General features: G+C 42.5%; 1 protein-coding gene across 1 annotated transcript in view; it reads right to left on the reverse strand.

Moving 5' to 3' along the window:
* Positions 1 to 488: 488 nt before the first annotated feature.
* LOC129826592 (aminopeptidase O-like) overlaps positions 489 to 17953 on the reverse strand; it is an 81996-nt gene continuing 64531 nt past the window's right edge. The window contains exons 4-5 of the mRNA XM_055887497.1: positions 13374 to 13567; positions 489 to 3178 (exon numbers count right to left, since the gene is read on the reverse strand). Of these exons, the coding sequence (XP_055743472.1) occupies positions 13427 to 13567 (141 nt within the window). The 3' untranslated portion in view covers positions 489 to 3178; positions 13374 to 13426. The remainder of the gene's footprint in view (positions 3179 to 13373; positions 13568 to 17953) is intronic.

The raw sequence follows: 17953 nt of genomic DNA on the forward strand, positions 1-17953 counted from the left end.
TACACATGTCACGTTCCTGACCTGTTTTCTGTTTAGTTTTGTGTGTTAGTTGGTCAGGACGTGAGTTTGGGTGGGCATTCTATGTTGTCTGTTTCTATGTTGGTTTAGGGTTGCCTGGTATGGCTCTCAATTGGAGGCAGGTGTTTGGCGTTCCTCTAATTGAGAGTCATATTTAGGTAGGCGGTTCACAGTGTTTGTTGGTGGGTGGTTGTCTCCTGTGATGTCTTCGTCGTTGTCGATGTGTTTCACTTACGGGACTGTTTGGCTGTTCGTGTGTTTCGATGTAACGTTCCTGTCCGTGAGTTTACGTTTGTTATGTGAGTTTATGTTCAGGTTCCGTTCTACGTCGTTTGTTATTTTGTAAGTTTTGAAAGTGTTTGTTTTCGTTGTCATCGGTGTTCGTTATAAAATAAAGATGGCATATTTCCCAGACTCTGCATTTTGGTCAGAAGATCCTTCTCTCCTCACCTCATCTGAGGATGAGGAAAGCGACAGCTATGACAACACAATTGGATAACGTAGTACACAAAAAAATGTGTGCCGTTTTGCCTCTGTGAGTACCACTCAAAACTACTGGCTGAAATTATACTGTTCCTTAACATCACTTTTAGGGCAAAACAATTAAATGATATGTTAAAACAATAAGTATATGTGTGCATATTGTGTAACTGTGGTGTACACTGAAATACATTTTCGTCTATAATTTAATTTTAAAAAGACGTGCATTGTTTTACAATGTTTTTTTATTGACAGATCCACTGGTCCACATGATTAAGTGTAGAAAATATTCGTCGCAAGACTCATTTCCTGAGGAAAATAAATGTCTTGTCAACCTAGCCAGCACTTTATTAAAAAGACCACATTTCATGTTTACAAATGCCATAAGAATAAGATTTCTCTTTGATTCCTATATTTTTGAGAACCCTTGATTACAGAGTTATAGTTAGCGAGGTAAGGTTAATAGTATCAAAACATGTTTCTTGGTGGTATTTCCAGTGTAAACTCTTAGAGCAGATCCCAGCCACAGACTAAACACACTGAGTAGCTCTAAGGGAATTTACCACGATGGTCAGGCTTTACACACTCTGGTCTGTCTTTCTCCCTCTACTATCTGGGTTATTCCACAAAATTAGTCCCTTTTGCATCCCTTTGACATTTTAAGTAGAAATTGTGCACCAATTTAGAATTTTAAAAGCATGTTATATTAAATTAAAAACCCTTTAATATAGACCACATGTCAACTGAAATAAATCATTTTTTTAGTTTGCTAAAGTGACAAAATGCTGAATTTTGGCATGTTCCTCTGTGCACCCTCTGTGGAGTTGAGTCTTTTAACCCGCTTAACCCCAAAGTTCCTCCAGTTTTCACCATCATTGAAAAGCTTGCATTCACATGATATCGGAGTTATCGGAAAATCCCAGTTCTGCCTGAAAAATATAGTTGCCGAGTTGTGACGTTTCACCACTTACCTTTTCAACCAAAAGATTGCAACCTTATAAATATGGATCATTTAGCTAATTTGACCATATCATCAATGTTAAGCAAGCTAGCTAACTTTATAATTAATAACAGTATCAAGCTAGCTAAAGTCATATTGGTTGAAGAATTTGTTCTGACATAAAAGCACATGAATGAAACAAAGTTGACGTCACAACTAGGAAATAGGAAGTTCCGACGAGCATGTGAATGCAGCCCTAGATATTTTGTTGTTTTGAAAAAGTCATTTCTGGAGATTGTTATTTATTTCATGTGATTAGCAATTCATTTTAAGGGTATTTAAAAACAAGTTTCCATTCCTCCTTTTAGAAGGGGATTTATGTCTGATTTAATATTGAAATCGTCAACCCTGTTACAGTCAACCCTGTTATTTTGCACTTAATAGGTACATACTCTTTTATTTTTTTAAATTGAAACTCTTGTGATGGAAAAACATATTTTTTATTAAGTTGAACATGTGCTCTTTATGACAGAATGTTAAAATGATGTGAGTACACTACCCAAAAGGGACTCATTTCGTGTAACGACCAATCTGTGTCCCAAAATACCTCACTATTAGGAACACCCATGGACAAAAGAACTGGATAGGTTCTCACTCCATAGCTGTGGGCATCCCAATATAATGTACTATACACTCAGTGGACAGTTTTTTATGTGCACTACCCTGTTCACGAAAATGGTTTGCCCTCCTACAGACAGTTGAGTCATGTGGCTTGCTATATAAAGCAGACATCAAGGAATTCAGTTACTGTTTGATTGAATGTTATAATGGGCAAATCGAGTGACCTATGCAACTTTGAGCGTGGTATGATCGTCGATGCCAGGCGCTCCGGTTCCAGTATCTCAGAAACGGACAGCTTCCTGGACTTTTCCTACTTAGAATAGGGTGACAAACAAAAAACATCCAGTCTGCGGCAGTCCTGTGATCGAAAACAGTTTGTTGAGGTAAAAGAAGAATGGAAAGAATGGTGCAAGCTAACAGGAGGGCCACAATCAAGCAAATAACGGCGCAGTACAACAGTGGTGAGCAAGGATTTGGCGTAAGCAGCATGAGTCCATGGCCCCATCCTGCATGGACTCAACGGTACAGGCTGGTGGCTGTGGGGAATGTTTTCCTGGCACACATTAAGTCCCTTGAGTCCAACTGAGCAACGTTTAAATGGCAAAGTGTATCTGAACATAGAATCCATCCCCCGAAGAATTCAGGCAGTTCTAGAGGCAAAGGGGTTCCGACCCAGTAGTAGATGTGTGTAACTAATAAACTAGCCACTGAGTGTATAGTGTAATATTTCTGACCAGGTTCAATCAAAGACTGATGAGAAAGCAAGACATCCCAGTCCCTCCTTTTTTCTGGTTCATATACAGTCAATTAACTAAGCAGACCAGACCCAGCTGATAATGCATTGGTGCCTATGGGAGAGCCACCCCGTTACGCAGACCAGAACTGACAATTTTTGGGGTAAAAATCCTAAATGGGACATCTTTGTTTATCCACCATCTTTGCTTTCACTTCAGTGATTACGCAGGAAAGGAAATAAGGACATGAAGCCATATAGAAGTTGGATTCTGGTTCTGTCTTCCTGTCTTCCTGTCTGGAGATGAAGTAGTGAGAGCATTACTTCCTTGTGACTCCTCAGCTTTTCCTCTCCCTCTCATGTCCCAAGGCGGGCAGCTGGACAGCCTGTAAGTGAGAACAGTGTAAGAGCAGGAGTGCTGCTATTCTCTTCAGAGCTGGTGTGCAATTCATAGTACAGTCATGGGAGTATCTGCGTTCCATATGGTATCCGTTTTCCTGTATTGTACACTACTTTTGGCCAGGGCTCATAGGTATAGCACACAACATAGGGAAGTTGCTCTGGTCAAAAGTACTGCACTATATGTGATTCGTTTCAGGAAACTAGCCATCACTACTTCACAGGAGTGCCATTTGAATTTTTTTACATGATCAAAATGCGTTTTTTTTGGCAGAAATGTCTTCTGGAACATGTGAACTTTCATGTGCCTTAATAACAAACTTGTATGCCACCTGTAAATACAAATACAATTTTTAAATTATGAGCCATGTTGGTTTAGCCATGGAAAAAGTGAGCAAACCTTCCCGCTAGCCATGACTGGCTGAGATAATGAGTGAGCTGGACATGCCGAGAGATGATTTCGGGTTGGCATACCATGTAGCAAGCTTCTGTCTATAATATTACCAGGTCAGTATGTGTAGGTAATCCTTTCTAATACGGCTTTTTTTTACCATATCACGTAGTAGAACTGCATAAGTGTTGCTCTCCACTTTCTGGAGGACCGAAATTTGAAATCAGTGGAATTAGAGTTTGATAGCTGGGGAGATTGCAAATATTTAGACAAGGTTGAAAATAGAACACATGCTGTTGTATAAAACACCTGTCTCCGGATTACATCTTCAAACTAAGGGCAACCATAGCATCCGTGACAGAGAGAGAGAAGCATGCATCCATGTATACGGGTAAGAGAGTCTAGCTAGCTACATTTTTAGATATTACACATTTCTAATTTTGCCAAAAAGTAATTTTAATTTCAAGGTAAAGTGTACTGTTAACTAGCAAGCTAACATTAGTTGGCTGGCTAGCTAGCTAATGTTACGTGTATGATCTGTGTAGTAATATTATTTGTATCTCAGAGCCATTTGCATTGCTAGTTATAGCCTAATGTTAGCTACATGCAGATTCATTCAGGGTAGTAACGTTATGAGTTGGGATTATGGTTCATTGTTTAGCTAGCTAGCTACATGTCTAAACAAAAGACTCCACTATGCAAGTAATTATTTCAATAGAATGTTTATGATGTCACAGCGACAACTGTTGATAGACGTAGCTGGTGAATTCGCTCTGGCTATCTACTCCGATTTCAGAACACTCTCGTCTGAGTGTCCTAGAGCGCAGAATATCTGGCTAAATTTACAAACGCTCAACACCCTTTGAATATGGCCGGTGTCAGTAAACGTTGTCAAAAAAGCGTAATCACATTTTTGGCAGCAGCAAAGTTGCAGTCACCAACGCTCTGGATAACATTAAAACAGCCTAGCCAGCTCTGCTAGGATGAGTAAAATGGTCAGAGTGAGCTGTTCTCTAATTTGTGTCTGGAAGTAGCTAGTCAACGTTAGCCAGTTAGCATGGGTGCTGCTGTTGTTAGGTCAGAACACTCGAATCAAACCTACTCCTCCGAGAGCAAAACGCTCTGAATTTACGAACAGACAATTTGACAACGCTCTGAGTTTACGAACGCCCAGAGCACACTCTGGCACTCCAGATTAAATTTACAAACACACCTGTCCTATAAGACAGCCTTTAGTCTTGAAATCTTTGGTTGTTTAGTACATAGCCTCACATGTGAATTTTTAAAGTGATTGGTGGTGCTTAGGCTTAAGAAGGTGTGAACGATGCTGAATGGGTGTAGACAAAGAAGAGCTCTCCTGTAGGTACATTACCAAAACATTCATGGGCCATTTTCTCAAAATCGAGGTTACAAGTTTATCAACTTTCAAAGCAGAATTACTTTACCATTGTTCCTCAAATGTAGTGTATGATATACCATTTTCTGGCTCCTAGTCTCTACTTTTATCCAATGTAAAAAACACAATTTCTAATTTTGCTACATAAGCGAATTGAGCCGGTGGGTCACATATAGGGAATACAGTGTCATTTAGGATTCATCCCCTGACGGTATTAGTCAGGTGTGTTGATATTTTTCTGTAGCTCTTCAGTGCTGGCGGATGATTTTGATGCCTGTCCGTTTGTCTGACTGTCTGTATGTCTTTCTGGTGTTGGTGTGGGCTGGACTCCTGTTCCTGCTGAACTGAGCCAGTCATTTAGAAGTACTGTTATCAGCTCAGTAGGCACAGGAGGCATCGTCCTCTATAGTGCGCTCTTTCTCTTTCTCCTGCTTCCTTCTTCTTCTCCTTCTCCTTCTCAATATTTTGTAATGAAATGTTGTCTTTCTTGCTGAGACACACCTGCATCTCTGAGAGGCAAGCCTCTTTCACGCTGTCCCAAATAGGAATTGAGAACCTATCATCAACAACAATGCAACAGTACTGTATGTGTCACTGAAAGCGGTTAAGTAAGAACAGTAAGTCTAACATAACATGGCTCTGATTTCTCACAGTTCCATTCATGCATTCAGCTCCATATTAACAACACCAATAACAAGTCAGAGGTGCTGGAGTCTGGCTGGGGAAACAGTTAGACAGTCCCACACCAGGAATATGGCACCTCAAAATAGGCTTATAAAAAGAGAACAAAGTGAGGTTAACCTAGGATATTAAAGTGAGCAAAGTTAGGTTGACTCCTGGCATTAGAGTGAAAAAAGTTGGGTTTCTCCTTTCTGTAAGGTTTTCGTTGTGCTTGATGTGCCCCACTTTCCTCCCATTAGGCTGTAATAAATCAAGCTTAAGATATTGTCACCGATGGTAATTCCTCTCTTTTACAGGCCTTTGATAGTCATTACTCTTTTAACAGGCCCTAAATATAGTCCTTTACAGGCAGACTCCACATGGCCTTCATTTCTAATTCACACATCTGTCTTCGCTTACAACCGCCATTTTGTTTCAGGAAGAAAAGACGACAGTGCTATACCAGCTCTCCTCCTACCGCTTCCCGCCCTGCCACTGACCGCACCACCACCACAATTGCCTTTCCAGCTCAGTGCGTTCAGTCTGATCCATTGGTTGGGATTCAATCAAAAACATGTTATAGAGCAGCACACTGCATTGGCGACAATCTGGCTTTTAAAGGCAATTTCCCTGATATTCTGTGGATGTCGGCGCAAGCATAGTTATCTTTAAAAGTCAAGTGCAATGCTCTTAACGACAACACGCTTTTGATTGAACCCCGGGCTATTGATTAGGCTAGTTACTGTCTGAGCTCAATAGTTCAACATCGACAGTTTTCGTTTGTGTACAATGCTCTGTACCGGATCGCACACTCAAATAAGAGATGGCATTGTGCGATCAGGTAGTAGTAATGGCAAAGATCGACCATAGATATTGCTTTAATGAATAGGACCTGAACATATTTGTTAGCCGGGATGGAAATTAAGCTAACCGGCTAACCAGAGGCTAGTACTTTTCAGACCGGGCTAGTAGAAAATGTTTCTAACTAGCCCGCTAGCCCGAGGCTAGTACTTTTCAGACCGGGCTAGTAGAAAATGTGCCCAACTAGCCCACCGACTAGTGGAATGTCTTTTCAAATATCGCAGAGCACAGACTTTGGACCCAGGGTAGCAGAAATTGTGTTGTACTATCCCTGTGGGCCAGTGGCCAAAATCTTTAAAGGTATACTTTGTGGTACCCACAAATTCATTTGACTCTGGGGAAGTAGATAAAGGACCTAATTGCCAAAATCCTATAGTATCACTTTGAGTCCCATCCCTATTTGTTAGTGCTGCTGATTAAATCTGTTTGTAGTTCGAAAAAAGAGGACGAGGAAGATAAGGAAGTGGAGGAGGAGGAAGATGGTCCTCCCGGGTCCATGTCATCGTGGTTCACTGAGCAGCAGCATTAGCAGAGCCTGTGTCTCCTCATTTCTCATTAACACTGTCTCCTGTGTCCCCAGCTCTCCCTATCCCTATCACCATCAGTCTGCCCAGAGAGAGAGAGAGAGAGAGATCATAGAGACACGGGAGGAGAGAGAGATTGGAGAAAGAGAGGTGTGGTGAGAAAGAAGAGAGAGGGAGAAACAGAGAATGGGCAGGAGAGCATAACGCAAGGCTCATTAGTAATTGTGCAGCACATCAAACTTATGAAGGAGACTCCAAGTTCGAATTCCCATGGATGCGCACACACACACACACACACACACACACACACACACACACACACACACACACACACACACACACACACACACACACACACACACACACACACACACACACACACACACACACACACACACACACACACTTCTAAATGCCTACTGTACATCTCCACTCCAGTGTAGGTAGGGTCTCTTCAGACATGCAGAGACAGGAGAGAGGAATTTATCTTGCATGCAAAACTGTTCATATGGTTTAGACGTGTGGGGCGGAGGGAAATGGTGTCAGCTAATCCTCTCATTCCACCTCTCTCTCCCTTTATCTCTTTGTCTGGTTCTAGCTGTCATGCTCTCCTCGGGTGCAGAACTTAGCCACTGTGAACAAAGAGGAGATCAATCACTGTTCACCAATCAGCTAAGCTCTGTACCTGCTGGGAGAGAGGTCACTGCCTGTCTGGCAGATACATACACCAGATTAAAAAGATTGCTAGCCAAAACGGTATTGTGTTTAGCCCTCGGCATAAGAAGACATAGAGGCCATTGTTTTTTAAATAATTGTTATTATGATGAGGCCATTGTTGGTAAGATTAACATTGTTTATCAAATATTTTTCTGTTTTGTCTTACGTGACATTAAGTGATTGAAAATGGCATATAATTGGTTGCCTCTTGTGCTTGTCTTTATTTTGTAAAGGTTACGTGGTGGAGTAATGTGGCTGCATCAAAAAAAGAGGAACTGAAGATAGATGAATCAAAGTTGAATGAAGACAAGGCCTCAAAGGGATTAACAAAAGTGTACATATGTCAAGAAATATGTAATTATTACATTTTTTAAAATGCAGTTGTTTGTATAAGTGTATTATTTCTTGTTTGATGATATACCTACAGTTTGAAATGTGAGGAAATAACGTACGCTAGCCTAGTAGTGACACAGTAGTTAAACAAGATGTCAATAGTGATTTTAAATAAGCAAACTGTAGTAAATGCGACAGTTTCAATAGTAATTTAAAAGGGTTTATGTAGGAAATGAAGGAGGATCAGGAGAAATTCAGTAGTGACACAATACTACACATACAAATGACAGTAGTAATTGTTGAGATAGGGATTGAGTAGGCATACAGCAGTAGTACGTAGTAATTCAATAGTGAACGTGTATGAATTGTGTAGGTTTTAAATAGTAGATACCCAAAAGCTGATCATTAAGGGAGAATTATGTAGTAACATGAGTAGGACATATGTGTTCACCAAAAGTGAAACATCCCAATTTATCACTCATTACTACTTAAATTACTACGTAAATCAATACTGGTTTACTACACATCTCAATAGCAATCAAGTAGTAAAACCAGTAGGTTTTGTGTAGATCTTGTGTAGTGATGGGGAGTAATTCAGTAGTACAGTACATTTTCATGAGGGTGGGCTCAACATAGACACCCACATAGAGACACATGTGCTCAAAAAGTTTCCACCCCTGCCCCTCTACCCTGTGTGGGGCCTCTCATCCTCGTCATGCACACCACACACCCTCCCAGATCATCATGTCTTATTTGACTTTATTATTGTGGGCAGCTGAGTGGTGGAGCCTCTAGTTGTCATGGCAACCGGCAGGGTCTGGTCTGGGTGGTAATCCCTGGCAATGTGATTTTATCTTAAGGCACAAATCAGCACGCCAGGAACCCTCCCAGAGCAGACATGAAAGACCAGGAGACTCTCTCTCTTTATTTTCCTCTCTTCTCTTTCTCTCCCTCTTTCTTTCTTTCTTTCTTTCTTTTCCTCTCTCTCTCTCTTTTCCTCTCTATCCCTAACTCAGCGTACCAGGAATCCTGACATTAAAGGTGATACCTGTAAATCCTCGCTCTCCCTCGCTCTTACTCTCAGCACACCATGAACCATCACAGCCGAGACATGAAAGGTCAAACCTGTGGATCTCTCTCTCCCTCTCTATCCTTCTCTCCCACTTTCTCTCCACCTCTGCTTCTCTCCTCCTCTCCCATTCGCTATGCTCCACCACACCGATGATATGCCCCTCATTATGCGGATCAGGAGGGATTCCACAGGCATGTACAGGGGGAAGAAAAGAGACAGGGAGGGAGGGGAGAAAAGAGAGGGGGTGAGTCCATCTCTACCCCCTTGTTTTAAAAACAAAGTGGAGGAAAAGTTATCTTGGACTGGCAGTCTGACAGACAGGCAGACAGACAAGCAAACAGACAGACAAGCAGACAGGCAGGCAGGCAGACAAGCAGACAGGCATGTTATTGTAGCCCTAGTCTCTTCCTTCTTCTTTGGTGTAGTGTGTTACCTTTTAGTCAGAGACATGAACAAGTCAATACAAAATTGATTAAGTCAAAACGAATGGTTCTGTGACCCCAGGTTGGGAGAACTGCATCAGACTCTATTCTATTCTACTCTATTCTATTCTAGGCCTGTACTGAAGCTGGAATTATATGTGGATTCGTACTGAGGAAGTGAGTGATGATGGCCAGACAGTAGTGGACAGAGACAGAGAGCCACTGTGACAGGAAGGGCCCCATCAGAGTGTGCGTGTAAAGTGATTTATCCGAGTAGAGACAGACAGAGCACTCGCCTGGAAAACCTTTCTCCACCCCTCTGCACACACAAAGCTATCCTCTGTGTGTGTGTGTGTGTGTGTGTGTGAGTGCGTGCGTGCGTGCGTGCGTGCGTGCGTGCGTGCGTGCGTGCGTGCGTGCGTGCGTGCGTGCGTGTGTGTGTGTGTGTGTGTGTGTGTGTGTGTGCGTGCGCGTGTGTGTGTGTGGATGAAAGCACCCTTCTTGTCTTGCTTGGCCACCGCCTGATGAAGGATGTATCTGTATATCTCTGTATCATCTGGACAAGTACTTAGCAGCAACTCCGGTTATAAGACCATAATGTGTCCCAAATGGTAACAGCCATACGACATATTTAACCATAGATGTAGAGATAGATATGACAGACATGAATATAGATATCCGGTTGATCCCATGTTGGTCCCATGTTTCATGAGCTGAAATGATCCCAGAAATATTCCATACTCACAAAAAGCTTATTTCTCTCAAATTTTGCATACAAATTTGTTTACATCCCTGTTAGTGAGCATGTCTCCTTTGCCAATATAATCCATCTACCTGACAGGTGTGGCATATCAAGAAGCTGATTAAACAGCATTATCATTACACAGGTGAATCTTGTGCTGGGGACAATAAAAGGCCACTCTAAAATGTGCCGTTTTGTTACACAACACAATGCCACAGATGTCTCAAGTTTGGAAAGCTTTGCTGACTGAAACTGTGGGTTTGCATAACCGAAGAAGGGCTGCACAAACTGTCAGAAACCGTCTCAGGGAGGCTCATCTGCGTGCTCATCATCCTCACCAGGGTCTTGACCTGACTGCAGTTCAGCATCGTAACCAACTTCAGTGGGCAAATGCTCAGCTTCGATGGCCACTGGCACGCTGGAGGAGATGTGTGCTCTTAACGGATGAATCCCAGTTTCAACTGTACCGGGCAGATGGCAGACATCGTGTAAGGCATCATGTGGGCGATGTCAACATTGTGAACAGAGTGCCCCATGGTGGCGGTGGGGTTATGGAATGGGCAGACATAAGCTAGACAATGAACACAATTGCATTTTATCGATGGCAATTTGAATGCACAGAGATACCGTGACAAGATCCTGAGGCCCATTGTTGTGCCATTTATCCACCTACATCACCTCATGTTTCAGCATGATAATGCACGGTCCCATGTCGCAAGGATCTGTACACAATTCCTGGAAGCTGAAAATGTCCCAGTTCTTCCATGGCCTGCATACTCACCAGACATGTCACCCATTGAGCATGTTTGGGATAGTCTGGACTGACGTGTATGATAGCGTGTTCCAGTTCCAGCCATTATCCAGCAACTTCTCACAGCAATTGAAGAGGAGTGGGAAAACATTCCACGGGCCACAATAAACAGCCTGATGAACTCTATGTGAAAGAGATGTGTCACGCTGCATGAGGCAAAGGGTGGTCACACCAGATACTGACTGGTTTTCTGATCCACGCTCCTATCTTTAAAAAAATAAAAGGCATCTGTGACCAATAGATGCATATCTGTATTCCCAGTCATGTGAAATCCATAGATCAAAGCTTATTTACATTTATTTTAATTGACTGATTTCCTTATATCAACAGTAACTCAGTAAAATCTTGTTGAATGTCGTGTTTATATTTTTGTTCAGTGTGTATGCAATGGCTAGGGCTTGTCATGACTGTGGTTATTACACCAGGCAGAATATGTAGATATCCAGAGCAAGAACAGTGAATAAAGAGTTTGCTTTATGTCTAGATAAAGGAGCCTCGCAGCCTAGTACGCTAGATCAACAAGCTCTCAAAGTCTCACATCAGAATTTCAAATGGTTAATTTTGAAGTTGTTCCAAAGGTCAAATCTACAAGTGTGGAAGGTTAAGTTCAGGCATTAACTCCGATTTTTTTTATGTTAGGGCTAAGTTTAGCATTAACTCTGACATCTTAAGGTTAAGCATAAACTTAGAATGGTTAAGGTAAGGGTTAAGGTTTGGGATATGGTTAAAACAAAAATCTCAAAAACAACTTTCTATCGCTGGATTGAACCATGCAACCTTAGACACCAGAGACAGATAAGTACAGCCATCCCCATCCACAACACCCAATCAAAACCGAAACTTCTTCAAGCTAACAGCGCTCACTGTTGCCCCTAGTGGCCGGTTTCCACATCATCTCCCGACGTCCTCAGAAATGGATGGACGTCGAATACTGACCTATATCACGACTGACCTCGTTAGATAGTTTGTATGGCTGAAAGGCTCTCCTTTCTAGGGAAAGTTCTAGTGTTCCTGTTATTGCCCACACTATGAAAATATCTACTCCTTCAGAGTCCTCACTCCCCCCCTCTCTCTCTGAATCATACATTTTTGTTCTCTTCACCTCGCTGGGAGGGAGATAACAAATAAACCCCTTGCTGTTATGAGAAGCCTGAGACCACCTTCCCTCCAAGTGGGTGACAGTGCAGTTACACATACAACACACACAAACGCAGCACACATACACAGGAATTTCAGGGTAAACACAGTAAAAAGCAGCACAGGGCTAACCGCAGACTAGGTCCTCTCATTTCCCCCTCTCTCTGAAAACGCTCACTCCCTCTCTCCTCCTCTCCTCGTCTGCTGTCAGTTTGTTTGAGGAACACATTCCCACATTCCTGCCCTGACAAACACATCCTGACAGCGCTCCTGTGAAACCACGGAAAAGGCAGCGTTCTGAGCTTACACACACACACACACACACACACACACACACACACACACACACACACACACACACACACACACACACACACACACACACACACACACACACACACACACACACACACACATATACTACCTTTCAAAAGTTTTGGGTCGCGTAGAAGTGTTCTTGTTTTTAAAAGAAAAGCTAATTTTTTGTTCATTAAAATAACATCAAATTGATCAGAAATACAATGTATACATTGCTAATGTTGTAAATTACTATTGTAGCTGTATACAACTGATTTGTAATGGAATATCTACATAGGCGTACAGAGGCCAATTATCAGCAACCATCACTCCTGTATTCCAATGGCATGTTGTGACTGTACAGATGAATTTTGTATCGCTCAGAAAGATGGCAGGAATATGAGCATTTGTGATTTCAGACTTTTTTGTTATGATACTTATTTACTTATTTCTAAGTGACCCCAAACTTTTGAACAGTAGTGTACGTACACACTAACAGCACTTGAGGAGGAATGTGTGAGAGAGAGATGGCCAAGTCACTTCAGGCTGGGCAAAATACACCCAACACAAATACTTTTTTACAGTATCACTTTCAGAGCAAAATGACGAAACAAGACCCATTACAAACATCTAAACGTGGCAGAGGAACTAGAGAAAACAGGGCAATGAAGAGGCAGTACATGTCTGCCCATCTACTGTATTGACGAGATCATACAGAATAGTATCAGAGCAATATGAGCTCACATCAGCCTGTTCTTTACATAATAGAAAGGTCCCATCATCACTTTGTACATAATAATGTTCAGAAACATATAGTACCTATAGTTATGAGAAGGCTCAGCTGGGCGGGTCAGTACCAGTTGTGTGCCAGCTCATTCGACCAGCTCCTCCACCACTCTGCGAGCTGATTGGTCCTTCTCATCCTGGACCAATGAGAGATAGCGCCTGGCCAGAGCCTGCTGCCCAGAGTCCTCTTGAACCATCAGCTCCCCATACAGATAAACACCCATGGCCTGGAGAGAACACACGCACACACACATGCACAGTATACATACAGAACATACAGAAATACACACACATGTACAATATACATACAGAACATACAGAAACACACACACATGTACAGTTTACATACAGAACATACAGAAACACACACACATGTACAGTATACATACAGAACATACAGAAACACACACACATGTACAATATACATACAGAACATACCGAAACACACACACATGTACAGTATACATACAGAGCATACAGAAACACACACACATGTACAGTATATGGTCCCGTGTGGCTCAGTTGGTAGAGCATGGCGCTTGCAACGCCAGGGTTGTGGGTTCAATTCCCACGGGGGGACCAGGGTTCAATTCCCACGGGGGGACCAGGATGAATATGTATGAACTTTCCAATTTGTAAGTCGCTCTGGATAAGAGCGTCTGCTAAATGACTTAAATGTATACATACAGAAACACACACACATGTACAGTATACATACAGAACATACAGAAACACACACACATGTACAGTATACATACAGAAACACACACATGTTTTTGCACAAGGGTCAGCGTTGCATGTTACGTAAGTGTGTGTGTGTGTGTGTGTGTGTGTGTGTGTGTGTGTGTGTGTGTGCGTGCGTGCGTGCGTGCGTGCGTGTGTGTGCGCGTGTGATGGGAGTGATTTGTGAGTTAAATGATGAGAGGGTATTTTTTTCTCTCCTAGATGATACATTCTCCTCGATGGAAGCCGCAATACTGAGGAGGATTATTTTTCTTCTCATGTCTTGATTGATGTTCCACAGACGCCCACACAGATGTATGCACAGACAAAAGAGTGCAAACACACGCACACGCTCACACACACACTGTTTTCCATTCCACCTGTGTTTGGGGGCGTGAGAAACAGTGAGAAACAGAGCTGGGTAACACTCCATTGATAGCAGGGTCTCTGAAAGCACCCTTTACCTCTGGAGCCTCGTAAATAAACATGAGATCAATTAGGCCTCAGATGGCCTCTCTCTCTCTTCCCTCTCTTTCTTCTCTATCGCTTAACTCTTTTACCTCTTCCCTCTGTCATTAACCCCTCTCCCTCCTTCTTTCCCTCACATTCGCTCGTTCTGTCAACATCCCTCCATCTGACATATCATCCACTATCTTTCCGCTCTTCTTTATTTCCCAATTCTCTACCTTCTCTTTCCATTTATCATTAGTTCTACAGTACACCTCAGAAACTTTACTTGCACACTAGCAACCAGGTGTAATGCTACACCACTTATAACAGGAGGCTATCTATCTTAGCCTCTACAGAGTACCTAACCCGGATCCGGGAGCACCCCCCAACCCCCCCCCCCCACACTGATTAGCATCGCTAGCATAGCGTCACAATTAAATAGTAGCATCTAAATATCATTAAATCACAAGTCCAAGACACCCAATGAAAGACACAGATCTTGTGAATAAAACCACCATTTCAGATTTTTTAAATGTTTTACAGGGAAGACACAATATGTAAATCTATTAGCTAAACACGTTAGCAAAAGACACCATTTTCTTACTCCAACAGTTTCTTACTCCATCAGGTGCTATCACCAATTCGGCTAAACTAAGATATTGATAGCCACTAACCAACAAACAAATTCATAAGATGACAGTCTGATAACATATTTATGGTATAGCATAGTTTTTTTTTTTTAAATGTGCATTTTTCAGGTATAAATCACAGTTCTACATTGCAGCTGCAATCTGATATAGTGCTGATGCAGCTAGAACAATTACAGAGACCAACGTTATATAACTAATTACTTGTCTTAAAACATTTCAGAAAAAATACACAGCGTACAGATATTGAAAGCCCAACATCTGGTGAATCCAAACAATATTTCAGATTTATTAAATGTTTTATAGCGAAAACAAAATGTAGAGCTAAATTAGCATAACCACGCCAGCCAGAACCAGCTGGGCGCGCCCGACCAGTTCACATGCACGACAGATATATGAAATAACATCGTAAATTGGGTCTTACTATTGCTGATCTTTCATCAGAATGTTGATCAAGGTGTCCTTAGTCCTGATGAGTCGTTCAATCCATTCACAATGGCAACTTTCCCTCTTCATTTAGCCTGGGTACTGGTCGACTGGCACGGTCCCTGTCCAAAGTTAAAAAACTCACAGAACGGAACACGGCAAAACTCCCGAAAAAATTCAAATAATCTGATTAAACTATATTGAAAAAACATACATTACGATGATATGGTCACATGTATCAAACAAACTTCGAGACGGAGATAGTTTTCATCCGTAACGTCAGCATAACAAAAGACAATTGCACCTCTAAAACGCGCGTTTCAGAAAACCGGAAGTTGTCGGTCACGCTAAAGAAATAGGTCTTATTTCACGTCAGTACAAGATAAACAAAAAAATTCTCCTCTGACGTCTTCCTGACACCCAGAGGAAGACGAATGAAGTGTGTTTCGGGTCATAGGTGGCGTGACCATATATAGGCAGAGCGTTGAAGCGAGCATACACATCTTGCAATCTTCTTCTGGCTCAGGGAAAGTGCTGTCAAATGACCTGTGTTTCACTCAGAGACAAAATTGAAACGGATTTAGAAACCATAGCTTGTTTTCTATCCAATGGTATATGGTTATATGCATATAGTAACAGCAATAATTGAATAAGAGGCAGTTTAATCTGTAGAGGCAATTATGCTAATGCGAAAACAGCACCCCCTGTATTCTCAAGAAGTTAGCAACCAGGAGTAATGCCACATTACTTATCCAAGATGGCTTTGCAGTCAGGCGTCTTTGTCTTTGTCTTGTCGTGTCCCGTGTATATATCTTTTTATATCTTTTTTTCTTTGCATATACAGTATTTTAAAAATATATTTTTCTTAACCTCAACTTCAACATACTCTCATGCAATCCGCCTCACCCAATGTGGTATGGATCTGCTATTATCTTTACTTTAGAACCGGAACCCCCAACAAAAGCTAGCGAGCTAACTAGCTACTAGCTAGTACTCAGCTAGCCACTGCTAGCGGTCATCAGCTAACCTTTAGCCCGGACAACTCCTGCCAGTCTGCACAGCGCGATTCAACCCAGAGCACATCGTACTTCTTCCCTACCATATCTCTGGATTCCTACCGCAAGCTCTGAACCTTTTCACCTGGATCATCGCATCTAGCTAGCTGCTATCCGAGTGGCTACTCCTGGCTAACGTCTCTGTCCCAAAGCAAGAAACAATTAGCCTGGAGCTAACCTATGCTAGGCCCATCTCCCGGCTATCTGAAGAGGTCCATCAGCCACTCCTTGGTCTACAATACCTATTTTGCCTATTGGCCTGGAACCCTTTTACAACCAATACGGAGCCCCGCCGATTCATCACGACTGGACTACCGACGTAATCCGCCCGAGGGTTTTTTTCAACAGGCTCCTCCATCGCGACGTACCCTGAATGCCCATCTGCTAGCCTGCTAGCTACGGCCCGCTAGCTGTCTAGAGCATACTGGACTGTTAGCTGAAGAGGTTCATCAGCCAATTTCTTGGGCTACTATATCTATTTTGCCAATTGGCCTGGATCCTTTTACTACACGGAGCCCTGCTGATCCATCATGACTGGTCTGCCGACATTACTGCACGAGGGGGCTACAACAGACTTCTTCCGTCACGACGTCCCTCTAAGGCTCTTCTGCTAGCCTGCTATCCCCGGCCCGCTAGCTGTCTGAATCACTGTGTCTCCAGCCCACCTAGCTACTCACTGGACCCTATGATCACTCGGCTACGCATGACTCTCCCTAATGTCAATATGCCTTGTCCATTGCTGTTTTGGTTAGTGATTATTGCCTTATTTCACTGTAGAGCCTCCAGCCCTGCTCAATATGCCTTAGCTAACCATTGTGTTCCACCTCCCACACACGCGGTGACCTCACCTGGTTTAAATGGTGTCTCTAGAGACAATACCTCTCTCATCGTAGGTTTACCTCCACTGTACTCTCATCCTACCATACCTTTGTCTGTACATTACGCCTTGAATCTATTCTACCGTGCCCAGAAACCTGCTCCTTTTACTCTCTGTTCTGAACGTACTAGACGACCATTTCTTATAGCCTTTAGCCGTACCCGTATCCTACTCCTCCTCTGTTCCTTTGGTGATGTAGAGGTGAATCCCGGCTCTGCAGTGCCTAGCTCCACTCCCATTCCTCAGGCGCTCTCATTTGTTGACTTCTGTAACCGTAAAAGCCTTGGTTTCCTGCATGTTAACATTAGAAGCCTCCTAAAGTTTGTTTTATTCACTGCTTTAGCACAATCTGCCAACCCGGATGTAGCCGTGTCTGAATCCTGGCTTAGCAATGCCACCAAAAACCCTGACATTTCCATCCCTAACTATAACTTC

Source organism: Salvelinus fontinalis, chromosome 28, assembly GCF_029448725.1.
Source record: "Salvelinus fontinalis isolate EN_2023a chromosome 28, ASM2944872v1, whole genome shotgun sequence".
NCBI lineage: Eukaryota > Metazoa > Chordata > Actinopteri > Salmoniformes > Salmonidae > Salvelinus > Salvelinus fontinalis.